Source organism: Lycium ferocissimum, chromosome 10, assembly GCF_029784015.1.
Source record: "Lycium ferocissimum isolate CSIRO_LF1 chromosome 10, AGI_CSIRO_Lferr_CH_V1, whole genome shotgun sequence".
NCBI classification, from domain to species: Eukaryota; Viridiplantae; Streptophyta; class Magnoliopsida; order Solanales; family Solanaceae; genus Lycium; species Lycium ferocissimum.
This window is the reverse complement of record NC_081351.1, coordinates 27,867,245-27,893,201: the sequence shown is the minus strand read 5'-3', so window position 1 is coordinate 27,893,201 and position 25,957 is coordinate 27,867,245. Positions and strand designations below refer to the sequence as shown.

Sequence of the window (25,957 nt, the reverse complement as noted above, 5' to 3'; positions counted from 1 at the left end):
AAAATAATAAACAAAAAAATCATGAAATATATGAATATAAAAACAAAAAACTTATCCCAGTAAAATTTTCGCCTAACATATATGCAGCAAGCAAGGGAAGGATATAATAGAGAACTTATGGAGTTTAACTATGGTTTAGGAAATGTTTTAGTTAAATAAATATTGAGCATTAGATTCAACCATGGATAGATGTCATCAGATTAGCCCTGCATTGGACAAACTGGATACTAGCTCTACTGGAGGCCGGGGGCCGCCTCCCTATATTGTACAAGTAAAGTATATTGATGTAATTATTGTAACTTTTAATGATGGTAAAAAGTGCATTCAGTTACAAATATTTGTAGCATGAAGAAAAACTATGCAACAATAAAAATGATTCAGCAAGTGATGAGTAATAATTATGCTTCAATTAGTAGCAATATTTTGTGTAGCAACGTAACGCCAATCGTATAGTATAGCCATAACCACAATGGTTTCTGCGGAACGGTGGAGAAATGGAGACTGCAAGGTCACGTTATTATGTCGGGCTAAAATCAGTCCAAAGTACTTTTGATGCGATATTATCTGCTTTGGTTCAAGCCTCGCACGAATTTAAATTTCTCATACTAACCGTGTATATAACTTAATTCTATAATAAAATATTTCATAAAAGAAGAAAAAAGCCTCAACATGTTATATCTTATTCAGCCAAATTTGGCTGTGCAATAATATAATGTAACTAGACATATTTACAAAGACATAATAATAAGTAGAATAGCATGCATGGTGTTGACTAACAATGGAGTACTACTTAAATTCCTCACAAAGTCTATTCTGCACTAAAAAAGTATCTTCCTAATATTGTTCTTCACCCCCAACCCCCCTCCGGGGATAAACTACCACCGACATCAGTTATTTATGCAAACCATTAACTAGTACTTGCTTTACGTAGGAATTAGAATCTGTACTATCATTTCCCATCGAGACACCACCCTAGTATTAGTATATAAATAACATCCCCACTTCGATTAACAATATACATTCACATTAAGTATAACATACACAGTCTCTACACACAAGTAAAAATTCATAGCTCATGGCTATTAGAAAAACAGTTACTATTTTTTGTTTCATTGTTTGGCAGCTGCCTCTGCTTCTGCTACTATCATTATCATGTCACCTGAACTTGGCTTCCGCTATCGGTGGCAAGTGGGAGCTACTAGTGTCCAGCATTGGCATTTCCGCCATGCACATGCAACTCCTCAACGACGATAAAGTCGTCGTGTTCGATCGTACTGACTTTGGTGAATCCAACATTTCGTTGCCCACTGGCAAATGCCGCAACAACAATAATGACCTTGCTTTGAAAGTCGATTGCACTGCTCACTCCGTCGAATATGATGTGTCCACCAATTCTGTACGTCCCCTCATGGTCCAGACCAACGTGTGGTGCTCCTCTGGCTCTGCCATGTCAGACGGTTCTTTGGTTCAAACGGGTGGCTTCAATGATGGTATAAATGTAGTAAGAGTTTTCAAACCGTGCATTACTGGAAAAAGGAGCACTTGTGATTGGCATGAAATGGGAAATGCCTTAATTCAAAGTCGATGGTATGCCACCAATCATATATTGCCAGATGGCAGGCAAATTATTATTGGTGGTCGTCAGGCTTTTAACTACGAATTTCATCCCAAGACTGATTCGACCAATAATGTATTCAGCCTACCGTTTCTTGAACAAACTAACGATCCCGGAGAGGAAAACAATCTATACCCATTTGTTTTTCTAAATCTTGATGGAAATCTATTCATATTTGCCAATGACCGAGCTATATTGTTCGATTACACAACGAGCACAGTGGTGAAAACCTATCCACAGATACCTGGTGGAGACCCAAGAAATTATCCAAGTACAGGTTCTGCAGTTCTTCTTCCTTTAAAGAACTTGCAGGCACAAACAACTCAAGCTGAGGTTTTGGTGTGTGGTGGAACACCAAGAGGCTCTTACCTTAAAGCAGTTGGAGGTGAATTTTTGGGTGCATTAAATACTTGTGGCCGAATTACAATTACTGACCCGAATCCACAGTGGACCATGGAGACCATGCCATTGCCTCGGACGATGGGGGACATGGTGATTCTACCAAACGGAAACATTTTGATCATTAATGGAGCTGCAGTAGGCGCTGCCGGATGGGAAATAGGTAGGAGCCCAGTCTTGAGTCCAGTGATTTACCAACCCGATAACCTACCTGGTTCTAGATTCGAGGTACAAAATCCGAGTGCAATACCCAGAATGTACCATTCGACAGCGGTTTTACTTAGAGATGGACGAGTTCTTGTTGGTGGTAGTAACCCAAATGAATTTTACAACTTCACTGGTGTTCTTTTTTCAACAGAGTTAAGCTTGGAGGCGTTCTCACCAACCTATTTGGATGCAGAGTCTGCTAATTTGCGACCACAAATCATTTCTCCCGTTTCCCGCCACAAATTCAAGTATGGGCACCGAGTTAAAATTCGATTTTCTATTTCCGGGTTACTAAACAAAAGTTCAATCAAAGTGACAATGGTTGCGCCCGGATTTAATACACATTCAAACACTATGAATCAAAGAATGCTGGTACTTCTAAGTGGAGTTGTAAAACAGGTTGGAAAATCTATCTACCAAGTGAGTTGTGTATTTCCAAGTTCGGGTAAATTAGCACCACCTGGTTACTACCTTCTATTTGTGGTTCATCATGACATTCCAAGCGAGGGAATTTGGGTCAGGATCTATTAATTACATTTGACTCTGCAAATTCTTTCAGGATTTTTTTTTTCTTACCAAGTGTGGGTAAAGGCCTGTTTTGATATTTACAAGTTTTTTTTTTCCGGTTTTAGAAAGTTGTTTGTAAGCATACAATTGAATTCTTTTTAATTGAATCCAACAAAAACATGTCTTATTGTGAGTTTGATTAGTTATCTTTTTCTATTAGTATAATTACATTGTACGAAAATAAATCGTACAATATATAATCTAATCTGTTGCAAAAATCAAGAGACTTATTGTGAGTCTGATTAACTAAAAATTTGTACATTTGTTTGCTTCTCATATTGATATGATTCAGTTGATACAAGTTCCCTTCTATAAAAAAATCACCTTTGATCAACAATTGCTTGATCTCCATTTAATTAAGTCTCTTGTTTCCGGACTTAATTAAAAGCTTTTCTTTAGAAGGAAAAGAAAACTGAATTTAATCAATTAAAAGCTTGTCCATGAAGAAATCCATTATATTATAATTATATACACCTTTGTGTTTTCAACCAAACATACTTTTTTGTGTGGTTGCATATGCAGAATTAAAGCCAGCAAATGACTATTTTCATCTTTCGGTACGATGCGATGACATGCTGGAAAGAAGAAGAAAAAAAAAATCAACAGACATTTGGCAAAGTTATTTCAGTGTAAAGCATGCATATCTTTATCTAAAACGGATAATAGCACTCTTGGTCCCTCAGGTATGCGTACATTCTAATTTTGGTCCTTGTGGATGTATGAATCAACACATTTTACCTTCAATTAATTAAAATATGTATTTATAATCTCCATATGTACAAATACATTGTATTTGACTATTTTGAAACCATATCATCCTCAAATATAAAGTGATACGCAATGCAAGTTTAACATAACACACAAGTAATTAATTGGTAGAACAGTTATAATGTAGTTAATTTGTGAAATTCATAAGCAAAGAGATCAAAAGTACACATTTAATTAATTAAAGGTTGAATGTGCTTAGTCAAATATTACAAGGACTAAAATCAGAATTTACCAATAACTAAGGGACCAAAAGTGATATTAACCCTTATCTAAAATATTCACTAATTTTCTACCAAAAAAAATAATCTTAGACTTTTGGCAAAGTTATTCTCTCTCTCTCTCTGGTTCAAAAGGAGTAAATTGTTAATTGACATGAAAAATTACAAAATTACAAAGTTACAAAATTAGTGCCATTCCTGGCAGTTGTGTGTTGGGATTAACTATTCCACCCATATTAAGGATATAAATCTATATATCTTTCTAACACAAGAAATTCCTAATTTGTCAGCATCTAGTATCTGAGAATGAGATATAAAGAAAAGGCGGAATTGCTAAATAAACAAAAAATAATACTTCATAATTTACCAAAGTTATTCTAGCGTCAAGCATCTCTCTTTAATTACTAGTACTACTATATCTTAAATAATGGAGTAATACATTAATTTTTTGTTCTCTGTTCATGCATGTCAAATATTCACAGAAGAAAACAATGAAAAATGCTTGTGAACAAAACGTGCATACATGCAAGAGCTTATTATGAATTGTGCACTTAATTCATTTCTGTAATTATTAAATATCGATTAATCAGGTGATTTGGTATAGCTAAGCTTATCTAATGCATGTATGTCGTGCCAATATGAAACCATACAATGATTAAAGCTTTAATTGGCTTTTATTAAAAATGTCAAGAAGTCAAACATGAAATTCCCTTCAAATATAAAGCCCTAGTTTGACTTTGCACTGGTAATAAGGCAAAACTGAAAAATTGCATATATAATTGTTGGAGAAACGTGTGGATCGATTGTCTAGAATTTTTTCGCTGAATAAGATTTAAGTTATACAAGGTATATTGATAGTATATACTGAAAAATGCTGTAAATGTCTATATAAGTTAACATGAGTAACATAGACAATTAGTAGAGAGAGTTATTGTATGTTAAAATAATTATATATTGATAGTTAAATTGAAGAGAAGAAATAAATCATCTAAGGACAAAGAAAGCTTGTTCCTTGATTTTGGGTGAGAAGCCAATGAAGAAGAGGGACAAGAATATTACTTTCAACGGATATTACTAAAAACACACAATTTTTTGTTGAAAAAGCTTCTGAAAAGCCATTTTTGAACGATTTTTTTTTGGAAATTTCTGTCGGAAATTCACGGGTTTTTAGCAGGGAGAGTTATTCACAAAATTCATGAAAATTTTGAAGAGGGATAAATTTGCTTCGCTCTCAACATATAAGGCCAAAACCATGCATTTCTTTCTAACTTCAACCTTCAAATTCGTGTATTGACAATTTTATCAACTTAATTGCTTAAAACAAAACATAATAATTGAAAAGTTTTGTTCCATGCCTTAATAATGATTGGGGGCCAATTAATCTTCCAAGATGAATCCTTAAATAATATACTGATGATTCGTTATCTGGTTGTCAAAAGATCGAAAATTATGATATTGTACCATAAGCTGGGAGCAAAGCAAAAACAATGGTAAAAATTAAAATCAAGAATGTGAATAAGAAACGAACTTGGACATTCGACTGGTAGTTGATATGCCGATAAACTAAAAAGTTATAGGATACAATGTTTTTTAAATAATTGAGAAAATATTCTCTATATATTATGTGCAACATTATTTTAATATTAAATTGATCATTCGTCAGGTCCTAGCTTTATTTAGACGTACTAAAACATATATAATATAAAGAATAGATTATAGCAAAAGAGCATATTTGCTAGCTGAAATTAAAGTTTATTTCTACATCCCATGAGAATCAGATTAATATTAACAATGAAAACAAACAAGTGCCTAACTGATATTGAAACAACGAACAAGATTATGGGCTTATAATGGGCAACTGAGATCTTTGACAAATCCACTTAACATAATTTTGTGGGACTTTTTTCCCTATTTCTATTATTATTATTATTATTATTATTATTATTATTATTATTATTATTATTATTAATAATAATAATAATAATAATAATAATAATAATAATAATAATAATCACTAAATTGGTGAATATTTCAAGATCAAGCTGATTCACAGTGTTGAAGCTGAGGCATTAATTTACAATGTAATAATCAGAGTACATCCTTACAAAGAGATATTAGCATTTTTTGGTAGATCTCTTTTTGGACGGAATGATCAAAGAATACTCAATCAGAAACACATCTCGAAGAGTTTGGAATAGGAATCATAAAGAAAAAATCCAATTAATAAAGATACAAAATGAAGATCGTATCCATATATACAATTTTGCACTTCTCGACAACCGATAAAATGGTATATAAATATTATGCATTTAAGCGGAGTTTATAGTTAAGTAGCTATAAGGTACAAAGTTATTTAGCTAGAATTTGTCCATAATTTATCTTTCAAAAGTAGTTCTAGGTATGTTTGTCAAATATGATTCGTAAGCAACCATGAAAAGAACGGCTAGATGTACTATATCATCAAAAAATGATCTCTTGGCTCCTTTCTTTTGCTAATGGTGTTAGTGCAACGGCATAGGGTGTTGATTAATAAATTCTTAAATCATCCTCCCAAAGTCAATTTTGCATTCAGAAATGTCTTACCAATATTATTCTTTCTCCCCCCGACAAACTACTACCGGTAGCAATTATTTATAGTGCAAACCATTACTGGCTTAATTATATGTGTAGACAATAATTTCTCCCAAGAAACACCACCCTAATAATAGTATATAAAGGAGATCCCCATAGCCTCTTCTCACAACAACGCAAACACCACACATCATACTCTTCAAAGCTCTCTTCCTCCCCTTTGCATTTTGTCCTAACCAAACAAAGAAAAGAAAAAAAATAGCTAATGGCCACAAAAACAAGTCTTGTTTTCAACATTCTTTGGCAGCTGCCTCTACTTCTGCTGCTATCATGTCATTTGAACTTCGCTTATGCTGCAAGTGGCAACTGGGAGCTACTTATGTCCAACATTGGCATTTCAGCCATGCATATGCAACTCCTCAACAACGATAGAGTCGTCATGTACGACCGTACTGACTTTGGCGTATCTAACATCTCGTTGCCCGATGGCAAATGCCGTAACAACCCTAATGACCTCGCCTTGAAAGTCGACTGCACTGCCCACTCTGTTGAGTACGAGGTGTCCACTAATTCGATACGACCCCTCATGGTCCAGACAGATGTGTGGTGTTCATCTGGCTCAGCTACCTCTGACGGTACTTTGGTCCAAACTGGTGGTTTCAACGACGGTAAGCAAATGGTGAGAGTTTTCAAACCGTGCAACACTTGTGACTGGCAGGAAATGGGAGCTGGGCTCATTCAAAGTCGATGGTATTCCACCAATCATCTTCTTCCCGACGGAAGGCAAATTACCATTGGGGGACGTGACGCGTTTAACTATGAGTTTTATCCCAAGACTGCATCCACAAATAACGTATTTAGCCTACCCTTTCTTCAACAAACTAATGTTCCTAGAGAGGAAAACAATCTTTACCCGTTTGTTTTTCTGAATGTGGATGGAAATCTATTCATTTTCGCCAATGACCGAGCTATCTTGTTTGATTACACGACGAACACGGTGGTGAAAGCATACCCACAAATACCTGGCGGCGACCCAAGAAATTATCCAAGTACCGGTTCTGCAGTTCTTCTTCCCTTAAAGAACTTGCGATCACAAACGGTTCAAGCTGAAGTGTTGGTATGTGGTGGAGCACCACGAGGCTCATACCCTAGAGCAGCAAAAGGTGACTTTGTGGGTGCATTAAACACGTGTGGGCGGATTACTATTACCGACACGAATCCACAGTGGACCATGGAGACCATGCCATTGGCTCGAACGATGGGTGACATGGTGATTTTACCAAACGGAAATGTCTTGATCATCAATGGAGCCGCATCGGGCACTGCTGGATGGCAAATTGCTAGGAATCCGGTCTTGAGTCCGGTGATTTACCGACCCGATAACCCATCCGATTCTAGATTTGAGGTACAAAATCCGAATCCATACCTAGAATGTCTTAGCTCAACAGTAGTTTTTACTCCGAGATGGTCGGATTCTTGTTGGTGGTAGCAATCCAAATGAGTTTTACAAATTCACCGGAGTTCTTTTTCCAACAAACTTAAGCTTAGAGGCATTTTCACCATCCTATTTGGATGCGGAATCTGCTAATCTGCGGCCACAAATCATGTCTCCCGCTTCGCATCTTAAATTTACGTATGGCCAACGTGTTGACATTCAATTTACTGCTTCCGGGTTACTAAACAGAGATTCGATCAAAGTGACGATGGTTGCACCCGGTTTTAATACGCATTCAAATACTATGAATCAAAGAATGTTAGTACTTCCTAGAGGACTTGTAGGACAGGTTGGACAATTTGTCTATCAAGTCAGTGTCGTCTTTCCAATGTCGGGTAAATTAGCTCCACCTGGTTACTATCTTCTATTTGTGGTTCATCAGGACATTCCGAGCGAGGGAATTTGGGTCAGGATTTAGTAATTAACCAGGTTTATGCGAAGATCTGTTTTGACATTTTTATAATAAGGTCAAAGGGAAGAATTTAATTCTTGATTTGGAAAAGTTGTTGTAATTAATTAGCACTTTGCAGACAATTGGGTTGTTTTGTATTTTAGGTATTCCAAAATAATATTGCTATTATAAAAGCCTTCGAAGTGTTCTTTTATCTTCTATACCAATTGTGCGTACACCAGAAACACATTAATTATATTAATGCGTTGCTTAAAATTGATAAATTACTAGTCCACTAATTTAGTGTTAATTAAAAGAACGACACAACGAACAGATTAGAATAAATTGTCAAATGACAGGAAACAAAACGTGCGTGCATACAAAAGCAGCTTAATTATGGCTTGCTTAATTAATGCTATAATTAATTTCTCGATTAATCAGGTGATTTGGTATAGCTTGCTTAATTAATATTGCGTGTATGCCCTGACTATATGAAACCATGCAATGATTATAGAGTATAATTGGCTTAGCCTGAAATTTATATGAAAACACATCAAATCTTTTTATTTAGAAATTTAATTATTTATATTATTAAAACAACAAGAAGTCAATTCAGACACTCCCTTTCAAACTTAGTGCCTTTTTTTGAATTTTGCAGGGTTAAATAAGGAAGAAAATTAAGTTAAAACATGCAAGTTTAATTGATAGAGAAAGGCCCCGATGGAATATAATGTTTTCTCTAAATAAGATATAAATTATATATATTAACGATATAAGGGTTATACTGTTATTGTAATTTACCCAACACATCTGGTTGTTTACCATATTTCTGAGGTATAATTGAGGCTTCTTACATGATCGATGCATAAAACTTAAACGATCCTTTGAACAATATATGAAATATGTAGGGACAATAAATAAGTAAAGTGAATAACATGTTACTATTAATTTATTTATTTTAGTTTATTATTGAGATTCTTCCACCATAAACAGATTTGCTATATGAACTGAATAGAGTCTTCTTATGTCGACATTCAAGCACGAATTTCTTGAGTTATTTGATGACCGATAACAACATGAGCAAGGTACTCTCTCAAAAAAACTGGTTCTTAATTATTATATTCACAGATAGTCTTGCTAGCTCCTAATTCCCACGACGAGCTCAACCACCACGACTTCAGGTCTGAGCTCTGCTCGAGTGTAGTCAACCAGCTTAGTAACTTTGCTGGCTAATCGGACAATCATCCTCATTGCTTAGTCCCAAAAGTCAGGTATAGGAATGTACGGGCATATGTTATAATCGTCTCGTCCTACGAATGATAGCTTTTGAAGGCTCCCGGAATGCAATGTACTCTTCTCTTCCAGCATTGCAGTGGAATAACTTTCCACTATCTAGGTGCCAGATCGAAGGAGAGATTGATCACACTGACTTTTTCCCCAAAAATCAAGTCGTATATTTAGTAAAAAGGATAACGATATTAGCGTATAAAAATTAAATGTTGTTGCGTATTAGGAATATTTGGAACTTTCCTTAGTAGTAAATAGAATTGTTTATAACATGGATTGGACAAGATATTAAGAATCCCCCTAACTTTAACCTTCAAATTAATATTCTTGTATTGGCAATTTTAATTTGTTACGTGACTTTTTTTTTAAAAAAAAAAAATTTATACTACTAGTTACTAGACATAGTATCTAGTGACCTTTTTATTAATAATAAAAACTAATCTTAAAAACGAAGAAGTACAGGTAAGGGAGGCTAGACCTTACCTTACCATGTAACTTGCTTAAAACAAAATAATAATTGGATCAAAGTTTTGTTCCGTCCCTAAATAATGATTGGGGGCCAATTAGTCTTCCAAGATGGCTCCTAATTAATACTCATAATTCTTTATCTGGTTGTCAAATGATCGAAAATACTACGATATGGTACCAAAAGTTTGGAGCAAACTACAAACAATTAGCGGAAACAATGGCAAAATAAATTAAATGAATTTGGACGTTTAAATGGTAGTTGATCTGCCGATGAACTAAAAAGCTAGAGAGTATACAATGCTTTGAAATAATCGCAAAAATATTCTCTATTACGTGCAGCGAAGAGGCATTATTTATGTTAATATTTTGCTAACGAATATATAACAAGTAATTAGAAAAATAAAATATTAGTTTCCGAAATTAAGAATATTATAATTCATACAATGGGAATCAAATTCTCATTAAGAATGAAAAAATAAGTAACTGATAGCGAAACAACGAACAAACGGCTTATTAGTACAAGAGAGATATTTGACAAATCCATTTAATAAAATTCTATGTACTTATTTTTTCTATTTCGATTTTTTTTTAATTATTATTATTATTATTATTATTTTGTCAATGGGGATAATATTCGACCAGGTTAAAAGAGCTTGAAGTATACAACCTTTGGTATACTCTCCTCGCATATCCATTTTGATATTCTTAAATAATAAGCAGGTTCTTAAATGACTTTTTCGACTCACAAATTCTTGTATCTCATAATTAACCGTAATTAATTAATGTTCATTATCATCTCATATATCACAAAACCATGGCAAAGTACATTTATATTCCACCTGTTGTTCATTTTAGTTATTTTTTCCCACTCTAGCTCACATAACACCCTTTATCCTTTCTGTAACGTAGCCTTAAAACGTTTAATTATGTGGTCTATTAAGAGCACCATTTACCGCACGTGTTTGTTGTGCTAAGAAATGGAATCAAACTGTAATGTTAAAATTTTGAACTCTACTGAAAAGAGAAATTTAAACTCTAATGTTAAAATTCTGTATATTATTTGTATATTCTTATTGGCTGTGATAGGAGTAAAAATTTTCATGTATTCAGACACTATTACGAGGAGATTACTAACTGGCCAGTGCAATAGCAAGCGTTGACTTTATATACTATTATTTTCAGAATTTTCTTTTACTTCCTACCAAGTATATGCGAACTTGCGAAGACAGTAATTTTGATATTTGCAAGTTATGACATTTTTATAATAAAGTCAAAAGGAAATATTATCCTTTTCGGCTTGTTTTTGGAAAAGTTGACAATTGCATTATTTGTTATTTAAGACATTCCAATTTATTGTATTGTAAAAGATAAACTAAGGACTTCAATTGTCGGAGGTTTGAAGGATTTAAATTTGTATTTGTACGAAAAAGCTTTGACCTGATGAGTGACTAATTAAACTTAAACAATTAAAAAGCTGCTTGATATTATAAACTTAAAGGCTGCACGTCTTATAGAAAATTTTATTTATTAATTATTTTCAGAAAATTGTATTCCGATCCCATTATTTTGGGTTATGTTATTGTCAACTACTGCAGAAATTAATATTATCTAAATTCAATGCTCATTCCTGATTTTGTATGATCTCAAGCATGTACCTTAATTTACCTCTGTTTCCGGCTTTCCGCTAAATGCTTTTCAGTTTAGTTCCAACGTCCAACTTATGAGAAAGAAGGAAAAATGAGAAAAAATTAAATATATATTTATGAATGAGATAATATTTTAGCTAGAATTGTGGGATTGCCAAATTTTTTTAGAGTAAATAAAGGAAATAATTATTATTCTAACCATGATTTAGATTTTGTTTTGGACAATTAAATCCTAACCTTTATTTCTTAACTATGACACGTGTCACTCATCTAAGTAGAAACTTGGAGAAAATGGAGAGAGTGGAAATGGAGAGGAGCCCCATCCCAACTTATGGTCCAACTGTGAAATTTACTCTTAATACTCATGTTAAGTAATAAATAAATATATTACCGCATGTTTCCAAACATTATTAATGATGGATCAAAATTCAAACGCAACATTTCAACGGGTTTGTTATTTGAAAAAATCGATAAAACTGCTAATTATACAAGAATATTATGAAGGTCTAAGAGGTTAAATGAGAAAAAAAATTATTTGATATTAATGTTATTCTGTCGAATATTGCACGCAGTACGCTTTAAATTAGTTTTTCCTTCCCCAACTGGGGGGGTGGGGGGGTGTGTGTGTGTGTATCTATATGTATATATATAGCGTCACTATACTTCTTCCCTTTTTATTCATGTACTGTAATCAATTTCAGAAGATTGTATAGATTTATACGTAGTTACGTTCCTATTTTACTTTTTTCTCAAACTACTTATTTTCGACTCTTTTATTATTGACCGTGTAAAGTCTACCTAGGACATGCAATTTCTTTTAAGGGAGACCTTCACATATATGATACTTGCATTTTTTTTTTTGGTAAAATAGATAGATATTGATAATAAAAAAGTAAAATATTTGATGTGTATCCATATTTTTCACTGACCAAATGCTAAAATTTTAAATATTCCCAAAAAGTTTTAAAGAAAAAGTAACTTTAAATTGAAGTATAATGAAGGGTATTTTTAAATCATCAAAAGTAGAGGTGTGAATTTGGACATCGTTAAGTATTTTAAGGCGTGGAATCCATATGTTAAGATTTTGACCCTTAAACTCTATTAGGGTCAAGGCAAACACAAACTTATTTGCTAACAGCTGGGGTATCGATAATTCCAAGTATAACAGAGGGTAAAATTATTAAAAGTAAAATTAAACTAAACTAAGTGTTGGATCTTAAGTGAATTAATATGTTTATGAAATAAGATATATTTTCTGAATAGTCTTCTTTCTAGCTTTTGTTTATTACGCCTCCCAAAATTTACTGGCTAATCAATTTGCAGAACACGTTTTGGTTTAGATTAATCTTGAAGAAACTTATCCGTGTTCTCCTAAATAATACTTATACTGTTATACATGTAATATTTCTTTAAGGATATATATCAAAAGTTTTCCTATCTTTATATCATTTCTAACAAGTACAATTATATTGTAGCATGAGCTGCTGCAGGGAACAAACTGAAAACATTTAGCGAAAAGAAAGGTGGAATGAATTTCATGATTGAGATCAGACGAATCAAGAATGTATATTTGAATGGTAGTTGATATACCGATGGACTAAAAGGTAGGGAATACAACGTTTTTATTAAATAATTGGCAAAAATGTTATGTACGACGTGCAGCCAGCCAGGCGAAAAACATTTACTTTATTAATTTCGTCATGATGAGTGTAGGATTTAAGTTAAACTAGTGTAAAGAATTTTATTTTTTCTATTATAATTGTAATTTAATTAATTTGTTATAGCATGTTAATTACTTTTTTTATTATTATTATTACTGGTATAAAATGTTACTTATCATTTATTCTAGGTTATTAATGTGATGCCACTGACAGAAGGCGGGCTAATGGGAACAGGTCAAGCAGGATTGACAGACTTTTAGGTTGACAAGCTTCAGAAGATGAGGTGCACGTGACACCTTAGGCTAACCCATGTCGAAATGAGAGAGGAAAATGAAAAACTTCAAAAGACACATCTCAAGTTCACATGATCATCCGTGTTTTTGGAGCTCGATCTGACGTAGCCTAAAGGATAAAACAGTGTGAGTTTTGGCAAAAAACGAATAATACGTGACATAAATAAGCTTGAGTCATGACAATCAGTAAATATTTCTTATTAAATAATATAAATAAATATTTCTAATTTGTCTTCCAAAATAGATAAGTTAAGATAGAGCATCTGTCATTGTGCATTAAGGAGTCACGAATAACTACCGATGAGCATTATCCATTAAACAAACGTTGTATACATTCCATGCATGGGAATCAAATGGATATTAAGAATGAAGACAAATTAATATGTACTCCTAACAGAAACCAACCCAAAGGCTTATGGGCAAGAGAGATCTTTGACAAAATTAATTAATTCCAGACTTCTTTTTTTTTTTATATTACTCAATCATTAGTTAGTACTTACTAGTATTATTTTTTTCCTTCAATGGAGAGGATAATAATTCGACCAAGTTAAAAGCACTTCAAGTATACTACCTATGGATACTATATATATATTGATATTCCTTGACCTGTCATGCTGAGAAATACCCCCCGACACAAAAATAAATTAAACAAAGAGGTACGAGGTCCCAGAATCGTTATCACATTCTTTTTCAGATAAACTCAACTTTGATAGAGAAAATTACATGCCGTTGACTTTTTACTGATAAGCTAGCCCATAGTGCAATGAATTGGAGCATAAATAATAAAACCATAGAAGTCTCTACAGGTTGTCTTGTTTAGCCATTTTTTGGCATGCATAAAGCCACAAATACTTACGGATTCACAAAACCAAAATGTTTTTTTTGTTGAAGTGTATGACCATTTATCTAAAAGCTTAAACTTTTAGAAAAATCGCACTTTTACTTAAGATTGAAAGGGTGAACATTTCATGACCAAACTGATTCACAATCTTGAATCTAAGGATCATTGGAGTAAATCTTTACAGAGAGATAACAATTAGTACAACATCATGGGGTTGACTAGTTCTAATAATAAATCCTTATTAAATTCCTCTTAATATCTATTATGCATTAAGAAATGTCATATCATTATTATTATTTCATCCCCCGACAACCTACCACCCGTAGCATGCATTCTTTATGCAAACCGTTGCTTAATTCTGCACCATCCTAATAGTATATAAAGGACATCCCCATAGACTCTTCTCACAACAACACAAACACCACACATCATACTCCTCAAAGCTCTCTTCCTCCCCTTTGCATTTTGTTCTATTTTTTCATAACAAAACAAAGAAAAGAAAATCATATATAGCTAATGACGACTAAAACAAGAAGTCTTGTACACAACATTCTTTGGCAGCTGCCTCTGCTTCTGCTGCTATCATGTCATTTGAACTTCGCTTATGCTGCAAGTGGCAAGTGGGAGCTACTTATGTCCAACATTGGCATTTCAGCCATGCACATGCAACTCCTCAACAACGATAGAGTCGTCATGTACGACCGTACTGACTTTGGCATATCTAACATCTCGTTGCCCGATGGCAAATGCCGTAACAACCCTAATGACCTCGCCTTGAAAGTCGACTGCACTGCCCACTCTGTTGAGTACGACGTGTCCACTAATTCGATACGACCCCTCATGGTCCAGACAGATGTGTGGTGCTCCTCTGGCTCAGCCACCTCTGACGGTACTTTGGTCCAAACGGGTGGTTTCAATGACGGTAAACAGATGGTTAGAGTTTTCAAACCGTGCAGCACTTGTGACTGGCAGGAAATGGGAGCTGCCCTAATTCAAAGTCGATGGTATTCCACCAATCATCTTCTTCCTGACGGAAGGCAAATTATCATTGGCGGTCGTGATGCTTTTAACTATGAGTTTCATCCAAAGACCACAACAACCAATAACGTATTTAGCCTACCCTTTCTTCAACAAACTAATGTTCCTAGAGAGGAAAACAATCTTTACCCGTTTGTTTTTCTGAATGTGGATGGAAATCTATTCATTTTTGCCAATGACCGAGCCATTTTGTTTGATTACACGACGAACACAGTGGTGAAAGCATACCCACAAATACCTGGCAGCGACCCAAGAAATTATCCAAGTACCGGTTCTGCAGTTCTTCTTCCCTTAAAGAACTTGCGATCACAAACGGGTCAAGCTGAAGTGTTGGTGTGTGGTGGAGCACCACGAGGCTCATACCCTAGAGCAGCAAAAGGTGACTTTGTGGGTGCATTAAACACGTGTGGGCGGATTACTATTACCGATACGAATCCACAGTGGACCATGGAGACCATGCCATTGGCTCGAACGATGGGTGACATGGTGATTTTACCAAACGGAAATGTCTTGATCATCAATGGAGCCGCATCGGGCACTGCTGGATGGCAAATTGCTAGGAATCCGGTCTTGAGTCCGGTGATTTACCGACCCGATAACCCATCTGATTCTAGATTTGAGGTACAAAATCCGAATACCATACCTAGAATGTACCACTCAACAGCAGTTTTACTCCGAGATGGTCGGATTCTTGTTGGTGGTAGCAATCCAAATGAGTTTTACAAATTCACCGGAGTTCTTTTTCCAACAAACTTAAGCTTAGAGGCATTTTCACCATCCTATTTGGATACGGAATCTGCTAATCTGCGGCCACTAATCATGTCTCCCGCTTCGCATCTTAAATTTACGTATGGCCAACGTGTTGACATTCAATTTACTGCTTCCGGGTTACTAAACAGAGATTCGATCAAAGTGACGATGGTTGCACCCGGTTTTAATACGCATTCAAATACTATGAATCAAAGAATGTTAGTACTTCCTCGAGGACTTGTAGGACAGGTTGGACAATTTGTCTATCAAGTCAGTGTCGTCTTTCCAATGTCGGGTAAATTAGCTCCACCTGGTTACTATCTTCTATTTGTGGTTCATCAGGACATTCCGAGCGAGGGAATTTGGGTCAGAATCTAGTAATCAACAACAGTTGACTCTAAAAGTTAATTTCTTTTTCCAGGATTATCTTTTTCTTCGTACCAAGTGTGTGCGAAGTGATTTGTTTCGACATTTTTATAATAACGTCAGAGGGAAGAATCTGTTTCTTGGTTTGTAAAAGTTATTGTAATTAATTAGTACTTTGCAGAAAATTGGATTGTTTTGTATTTAAGATTAGGATTTCAAAATATTGCTATAATAAAAGACTTCGAATTGTTCTTTTATCTTCTAAACCTAAGCTATTTACAATAAAAAAAAAATACATTATTTAATGTGTTGCTTAAAATTGATATTTTAGAAATGACTAATTTATTGTGAATTGAAAGAAGGACACAAGGAACCAATCCGAAAGAATAATCAAATGACAAGAAACAAAACGTGCGTGCATGCAGAAGCAGCTTAACTTTAATTATGATGATAATATGCGAAACAGCTAAAACATTAGGTAATCTCCATGACATTTCAAGGGATACTCGTGCACTTAATTAATTCCTTAAGATCGAGTAATCGGGTGATTTGGTAATTGGTGTAGGTACTTAACTAATGCACGGTCTGGCAATATGACAACATACAATGATTTAAGCGTATGATTGGCTTGGCCTGAAATGTATGTTGATATGGAGAAAAGAACAAGAAGTCAAACAAGCCAGTCCATATAAATTAATGCCATAGTTTGACTTTTGTCGGGTTAATAAGGAAGGAAATTAAGTAAAAACATGCAAGTTTAATTGTTGGAGAAAGGTCTCGTTGGAATATATAATATTTTCCCTGAATAAAACATAGCTATATACACTAACGTAACGGTATAAGGGTTACATTGTCAAAATAATTTAACAATATATTTGATTGTTTACCATATTTTTTTAGGTAACTAATCAATGCTTCTTATATGATTAGTGCATAAAACTAAAATAATCTTTCTTATAATAGAATCAAGAGAAAGATGTACCATCAAAAGTAAAGTGAATAACACGTTAACTTACCTTTTGTGGATGAGTTTAATTTCTGCACATTGACATCTATATATGTATATGTTTTTGCACCATCAAATTATAGTTAGGGGTGGCTTAACTCTAAAGCCACTAAATCAGTTGCTTTAGGCCCCCGAAAAATAAGCTAAGGCCTTAAAATTAATCATGTTATATATAAATGTAATATGTATTTATTATTAGTGTTAATTGAAATCTGTTTAATAGTTTGTTGTCAATATTGTACCAATCATTATGCACATATTTCTAAAGTTTATAAGTACCTATTTTCTAAAAATATGATTGATATAATTATGGTTGAATGTTGTAGGCAATTAAGAGCCCGTTTGGCTTAGCTTATAAGTTGCTGAAAACAACTTATAAGCTATTTTCAATTTTTTTTAGTGTTTGACTGGCCAGCTTATAAGTCATTTTGTGTTTAAAATAAGCCCAAAAAAATAAGTTGGCCCGTTTGGCTTAGCTTAAAAGAAGTAGTTTTTCAGCTTATAAGCTAAAAAAAAAAAAAAAAAAAAAAAAATGGGTTACCCCAACTTACTTTTTTTGGCTTATAAGCTGCTTTTTTTAAGTCCATCCAAACAGGCTCTAAATTTGCAATTACTTTCTACTTCTTAGTGTTATCTAATTCATATTTTTTTTTAATCATTCATGTTTATAATTTTGACTTTGTAAAAATTTTCTTCAATTCTATAAGTGCATTTTTAGACATTTTAAGCTCAAACTGAGTAGATTATTAAATGATTCTATTTTAAAAAGACTTTGTTTTAACTTTGAATATCTTCTAAAACATAAAAATCGGTCAGGTGAAATCTCAATTACATTTTTAAATATTTCTATTACGTATAGAATAATTTTAGTAGTTTATGTAATAATTGACACAATTACAAAAAGTTTCCAAAACTAAAATCAATAAGAACTTACTTCAGATTTGAACACTTTTGGTGTTATATTGACGTACAATAATTTATATATGCCTATTAATGTCTTACGAAAGATTACACGAATTGGCTATACTGTCAACTGAAAATAATTGATTACCAAAATATAATTAACTACCATGTATTTTTAAAAACTATGAGAATACACATCAAATAAATTAAACTATATTATTAAATAAACTGAAGACCTTTTTTAAGTTTTGGCTTTAGATTGAGCCGCCTCTGATTATAATGACCACTAAAATATGTATCAGCCAAACAGATTTGTATATCTGGATTATTTTTGTATAACTAACATATATTTTCTTCCAAATGTTAGCATAATAGATGTGATGACGATACATTTTGACTAATACATTAGTAGATATATTGTTAATACATCTATATTTGAGCAATATAGCTACCATAAGATTAATTCAAAATACTATAATATCGGCAGGCAAATAGGTGAGAAGTTCAACTAGCATATCCCTTGCCAACAATAAAAATATTAAAATCCTTCTTCTTGCATGCATGTAAAACCTATATATAATCAGATGGAAAACCAACGAAATATCAAAACTTCATTTGCTCTTAAAAGATAATTTTCTCTAAGCTTCTTTTAATAAACTAAACATTTATCCTCCGACCTCTTACTGCTCGCATTTATGTACTTTATGCATGACCACATGATAACTACAGTAACTGCATGTCGCCTTCTAGAGACGCCTCTCCCTAAAATTCCTAAAACCAGAATTTCCAAAAGTTTCGACTTCGTCAAAGCCTGAGCTTCCAAATGTCCCACAGCCCGAGATCCCAGCCATCTCAAAGCCCGAACTTCTAATTGTGCCAAAGCCTGAGATCCCAGTTGTGTCAAAGTCTGAGCTACATGTTGTCAAGACCATGTCATCTTCTGGAGACGCCCCTTCCAGAGATTCTTGAACTGAAATTTCTAATCTCGCCAAAGCCTGAGATTTCAACTCTACCAATCCTATAAAATATAAAAATATACACTAATGGTATAAGAGTTATACTGTCTAAATAATTTAACCAATATATTTGGTTATTACCATATATTTTAGGTAACTAATTGATGCTTCATCAATGCATAAAACTTAATAATCCTTCAAATAATAAAATCAATAGAAACATCTATGGTTTAAAGTAAAGTGAATCACATGTTAACTAACCTTTTGTGGATGAGTTTAATTTCGATGCATTGACAGTATGCATACATTTTTACACCATCGGATTATGTTGATTACTGAAACATGTATCTGCCAAACATAAATTTGCTATATGGATGGGATAGAGTCGTCTTATCTTGCCATTCACACACGAATCCCTTGAGCTCCTCGGTGGAGGATAACAAAGACGAGCAAATCTCTTTGTTGCGCGAGCAATCGGTTTCAATTGCATTCACCAAGATAGTTTTGCTAGCTCCTATATAAAATCTACGACGAATGCACCACAACCTTCGGGTTTGAGCTCTGCTCAAGTGTACGTATACGTAGACAGTCTGCTTAAAGGTTTTGCTTAGCTTCCAGAATTGTAAAAGGATAACATTTCAATATTTAGGAGTCAAATAAAAATGAAGGGGTCACGCAAAACTTTTCCCCCGAAAGGCAAGTTGTGTGTGTGTAGTGTATAATGTATACAAATTAAATGCTTAGGTGGATTAGATATATTTGGAAGTTTCCTTAGTAGGAAAACTAAGATGGATATTCAATTGAAGAGGAGTAAATCTTCTAAAGACAAAGCAATGCCTGTTCTAGTCGAGGAGAAGAGGAAGAGCAGGGGTGGCCTTTGGGTAAAGCCGCTGAAGCTTGGGCTTTAGGCCCTCAACTTTTGGAGGCCCCACTTTACACCAGAATAATTATATAAGGTTTTTTTTTTTTTTTTAAAAAAAAAAAAAGTACTACAAATCTTTACTAAAAAATGAGTGTATCTTTTATACTTTGATTTGACATAACGGGGGCCTTAAAATAAGTTTGTAACTGTAAAAAACGAATTTATGAAGTGAATTGAAAAAGTAATCATTAATTATTATTTTTTTACCTTTTCAAAGTAAGACTTTTCATTTTCTTTTTTGGGCTATGCAAAACTTACTCATTTCCCTAAACATCAACTTAAATTTCCTCTCTTTTTATATTTTCTTTGTTCCTTCAAGCTTCAAAAAAATTCTCTTTAGCAATATTATTCTTAAAAAAAGCAAGAGCAAATGCGTGTGGCAAAAGAAATTATTGATATGTATTTTGATATCAAGCATTATTGAAAGTTTATAAAGCAACAAGTTCTTATTTTAAGATCAAGTTTGAATCAGGTTCTGTTTCTTCATTTTCTTTAGTATTATTTTTTCAACAAAAGTTTATTATGCTTGATATTTCTATTACATACGCATATATTGTTCTTCTATTATTATTAAAATTTAAATATTTCAACTAGAAAATACTTTAATCGATATACTCAATCAAATGAAAAGACTTGATTCTTTTTCAAATGCCTATATTGCCTATAAAATAATGGTAACATTTCATGTAACAGTTGTCGCAACAGAAAGAAGTTTTTCAAAACTAAAATTGATAAAATCGTATGTAAGATCAACCATGTCTCAAGAGAGATTGAATGGATTAGGTATATTATCTATTGAAAAAGAATTATTAGAAAAAATTGATTATAAGCCGATTATACATAGATTTGCATCTCAAAAAGCTAAAAATATATATATATAAAAAAAATAAAAACTATATATTATATAACTTTTTTCTTTATATAAAAATATTATGCCTCTCATCGAAGTTTCGCTTTAGGCCACCAATAGTGTTGAGCCGCCCCGGAAGAAGAGGGACAAGAGTAACTACTTTCAATGGAATTAATATTTACGAATTTCATGAAAATTTTAACGAGGGATAATCTTCAAACCTCTTTTGTTTCTAACTTTAACCTTCAAACTTTTGATAATTCTATCAACTTAGTTGCTTAAAACAAATTAATTATTGGAGAGGTTTGTCCCATCCCTAAATAAATGTTGGGGGCAAATTAATCGTTTAAGATGGTTCCTTATTTTAATTTACACTGGTTATTCGTAATCTGGTTGTCAAATGATCGAAAATACGATAGTGTACCATAAGCTGGGGGCAAACTAAGAACAGTTTAGCGGAAATTAAGGTAAACGAATTGCATGAATTTGGACATTTGAATGGTAGTTGATTTTGCCGATACACTGAAAAGCTATAGGGAATACAATGTTTTTGAAATAATTGCGAAAATATTCTCTAATACGTGCAGAGAAGCAGCATTATTTATGTTAAATGTCTGCTATTGAATATATAACAAATAGATTACAAAACTAAAATAATAGATACCATGGCCATGGGAATCATATTCCCTTTAAGAATGAAAACAAATAGGTAGGGAGTAACTGGTATCGAGACAACGAACAAACGGCTTACTAGGACACGATAGTTTGACAAATCCATTTATTAAAATTTTGTGGACTCTTTTTTCTATTTATATATATATTATTTATTGTTATTGTTATTTTACCAACGGGGATAATATTCTATCAGGTTAAAAGTACCTAAATTATATATACCCTTCTATCACCTCACTATGATTAATTAATTATATTTTTATTTTATTTATTACTTGTTCCTATTCCCTGTTTGCTTTTTTAGTTATTTTTCCATTTCAGCTCATTAGCACTCTTTTTTTTTGTACTGTAGTCTAAAATCGGCTTATATCTTTGTTACCACCGTGTTTGTTTTCCCAAGAAATGGAATCAAATAGCCCCTCCAAAACAATATTGAAAAAGGTAATTTAAACTCCAATGTTCAGATTTTGTATAAATAATACTCCTAATACTTTAATTGACAATGATAAGACTAAATTTTTCATGGATTCAGACACTTTTACGAGGAGATGACTAGCTGGCCGATGCAATAGCATGCGTTGACTTTCTATTTTTGTTTCTTTAATTTGGAGATGGTGTTGACTTTCTCCTCAAGTATTCCTAAGATGAGTAAGAACTAAATTACATTAAGAAGTGTCATGTCAATATTCTTTCTGGTTTATTCTCCCAACAAACTGTCACCAAACGGAATTATTTTTGCAAACTTCTATAGTTATTTGCTTCTGGTACTATTATTTCCTACCAAGATTACTATCCCAACAGTATATAAAGGACATTCCCACCTCACATTTTCATAACACACATTCCTCCTCTTATCAAAACTCACTTCCTCAATCTTCTTTTGTCTAAAATTCATAGCTCATGGCAATCAGAACAAGAATTCCTCTTTTCAACATTCTTTGGCAGTTGCTTCTGCTTTTGCTACTGCCTTGTCACCCAAACTTGGCTAATGCTGCCGGGGGCAAGTGGAAGTTACTCATGTCCAACATTGGCATATCAGCCATGCACATGCAACTCCTCAACAATGATAGAGTCATCATGTACGATCGTACTGACTTTGGCGTATCTAACATCTCGTTGCCCAATGGCATATGTCGCAACAACCCTAATGACCTCGCCTTGAAAGTCGATTGCACTGCCCACTCTGTTGAGTACGACGTGTCCACTAATTCGGTGCGACCTCTCATGGTCCAGACCGACGTGTGGTGCTCTTCTGGCTCAGCCACCTCTGACGGCACTTTGGTCCAAACGGGTGGTTTCAACGACGGCAAACAGATGGTGAGAGTTTTCAAACCGTGCAGCACTTGCGACTGGCAGGAAATGGGAGCTGGCCTAATTCAAAGTCGGTGGTATTCCACCAATCATCTTCTTCCTGACGGAAGGCAAATTATCATTGGCGGTCGTGACGCTTTTAACTATGAGTTTTATCCAAAGACCACAACAACCAATAACGTATTTAGCCTACCCTTTCTTCAACAGACTAATGTTCCTAGAGAGGAAAACAATCTATACCCGTTTGTTTTTCTTAATGTGGATGGAAATCTATTCATTTTCGCAAATGATCGAGCTATCTTATTTGACTACACGACGAACACCGTAGTGAAAACTTACCCACAAATACCTGGGGGCGACCCAAGAAATTATCCAAGTACGGGTTCTGCAGTTCTTCTTCCGTTAAAGAACTTGCGGGCACAAACAGTTCAAGCTGAAGTTTTGGTGTGCGGTGGAGCACCAAGAGGCTCATATCTCAGAGCAACAAAAGGTGACTTTGTGGGTGCATTAAGCACGTGTGGGCGGATTACAATTACTGACCCGAATCCACAATGGACCATGGAGACCATGCCACTAGCTCGGACAATGGGTGACATGGTGATTTTACCAAACGGAGATGTCTTGATCATCAATGGAGTTGCATCGGGCACTGCTGGATGGCAAATTGCTAGGAACCCGGTCTTGAGTCCGGTGATTTATCGACCCGATAACCCATCTGATTCTAGATTCGAGGTACAAAACCCGAATACCATACCCAGAATGTACCACTCAACCGCAGTTTTACTTCGAGATGGTCGGGTTCTTGTTGGTGGCAGTAACCCAAATGAGTTTTACAACTTCACCGGAGTTCTTTTTCCAACAGACTTAAGCTTAGAGGCATTTTCACCATCATATTTGGATGCAGAATCTGCTAATTTGCGACCACAAATCATTTCTCCCGCTTCGCATCTTAAATTCACGTATGGGCAACGAGTTGACATTCAGTTTACTGCTTCCGGATTACTAAACAAAGATTTGATCAAAGTAACAATAATTGCACCCGGTTTTAACACACATACAAATACTATGAATCAAAGAATGCTGGTACTTCCGAGAGCAATTGTAAGACAGGTTAGAAAATCTGCCTATCAAGTGAGTTGTGTATTTCCAAGTTCGGGTAAATTAGCACCACCTGGTTACTATCTTCTATTTGTGGTTCATCAGGACATCCCAAGCGAGGCAATTTGGGTCAGGATCAATTAACCACATTTGACACTACAAATTATTTTCTGATTTTTCTTTTACTTCCTACCAATTAGTGTATGCGAAGACCTGTTTTGCTATTTACTTGACTTATTATAATATAAGATCAGAGACAATAGTCTTGTTTAATTTGTAATTAATATTTCAATCTATTGCAATAACAAAAGACTTAGATTATTTTTTTTATATCTTGAATAGAATGAAAAGAACAAGATAAACTACCTAACATAAGCTACATTCGATTTGTCTGATGGTCTCGGTCGCAAGCATATGCAATTAAATTACTTAACTTTACCTTTGTTTCCGCTAAATGTTTTTCAGTTCGTTTCCAACTTATGGTCCGACTAATTTTTTATTTATAATAATACTATGTATCTTAACTGTATCACTCATCCTATTATGTGATAATAAATCCTCACATAATGTGAGCATATACTAAGAATTTAAACGAATTATTAGCTGATGTCTAAACAACGAACTAAATCTAATGATTATCACACGCTAAAAGAGCGAGCAAATTACATCTTTGACAATTGAGTACTTAATAATTCTATTAAGGCCTTCTCTAGCTCTCAGCTGTTAATATTCTTTTATTTTCTTTTAGATATGAATTGGGACCAAGTTAAAAGTATGTCTGAATTATATATCCAACTAAAGAGTATATTTCTTGTATACCCCAATGACCTGTCATTCTGAAAGCTAACACCCAAATAACCAATATTTATGCTAATGTAGTTTGGGTTATTCAATTTTTTTGAGTGTATTAGCCCATGAATTGTGAGAAGTAAAAAGGAGGAAATTTGACATTATTGTTAAATTTTGATCAAGGAAAGCAACATTATAACAATATAGTTTCAACTGTAATATAATTTATGTTTCAACTGTAATATCTGTTTATAATCTTTCTTTTTTCCCCTTTTGTTTGTCCTTTTTTCAGGTGGGGGTGGTGATGTTGGGAGGTAGAAACAGCGTCCACTGATCACTTTTTTGGCCTATCTTTGAAAAATAGTTACTGTAATGAGTTTCAAATTTCGCAGATGCAATTTCATGTGAAATTTGAAACTCTATAACAATGACAAATTTTTAAACACTGGAGCTGAAAAATGACTAGTATTATTTAAGTTTATCCCGTTGAGGGCCATATACTAAGGTCGGATTGGGCTTTAACATTTGGCAAACCTTTCTAATTTCTAAATGAATGGATAGACTGGGCTGCTGAATCCATAACAGGCGTTGGGCTGTGCTAGGCCATGCCGTTTGACAACTACAAGTAAAATGGCAAAAAAATTGGCAAATTGAACTGGTGTTTGACAAGAGCGGGTTGTTCAGATGGTTAGCACTCAACACCGTCAATCCGAAGGTTGTGGGTTCAAGTCAAAAGGGGGAAGCTCCTAGGGGAGGGGTAAAAAAAATAAAAACTGGTGTTTCCTAAGTCCAGTGTATCTCACTTCTATGCGAAGACGAGCTGCTACGTACGTTAAAAGGTACAAGCAGAAATATGAGTGGTACGATGC

At 34.0% G+C, this 25,957-nt stretch overlaps 3 protein-coding genes and 1 pseudogene across 3 annotated transcripts; all 4 read left to right on the top strand.

The window, feature by feature from the left end:
* Window positions 1-1,031: 1,031 nt before the first annotated feature.
* LOC132035280 (aldehyde oxidase GLOX-like) lies at window positions 1,032-2,875 on the top strand. The gene has a single exon (XM_059425552.1). It carries the CDS (start codon window positions 1,076-1,078, stop codon window positions 2,750-2,752), a length of 1,677 nt encoding a protein of 558 aa, XP_059281535.1. The 5' UTR covers window positions 1,032-1,075; the 3' UTR covers window positions 2,753-2,875.
* Window positions 2,876-6,551: 3,676 nt separating this feature from the next.
* Window positions 6,552-8,372, top strand: LOC132035279 (aldehyde oxidase GLOX1-like; annotated as a pseudogene).
* Window positions 8,373-14,871: 6,499 nt separating this feature from the next.
* LOC132035278 (aldehyde oxidase GLOX1-like) lies at window positions 14,872-16,832 on the top strand. Its single transcript, XM_059425550.1, has one exon. It carries the CDS (start codon window positions 14,944-14,946, stop codon window positions 16,591-16,593), a length of 1,650 nt encoding a protein of 549 aa, XP_059281533.1. The 5' UTR covers window positions 14,872-14,943; the 3' UTR covers window positions 16,594-16,832.
* Window positions 16,833-22,756: 5,924 nt separating this feature from the next.
* Window positions 22,757-24,564, top strand: LOC132035277 (aldehyde oxidase GLOX1-like). Its single transcript, XM_059425549.1, has one exon. It carries the CDS (start codon window positions 22,791-22,793, stop codon window positions 24,441-24,443), a length of 1,653 nt encoding a protein of 550 aa, XP_059281532.1. The 5' UTR covers window positions 22,757-22,790; the 3' UTR covers window positions 24,444-24,564.
* Window positions 24,565-25,957: the final 1,393 nt, after the last annotated feature.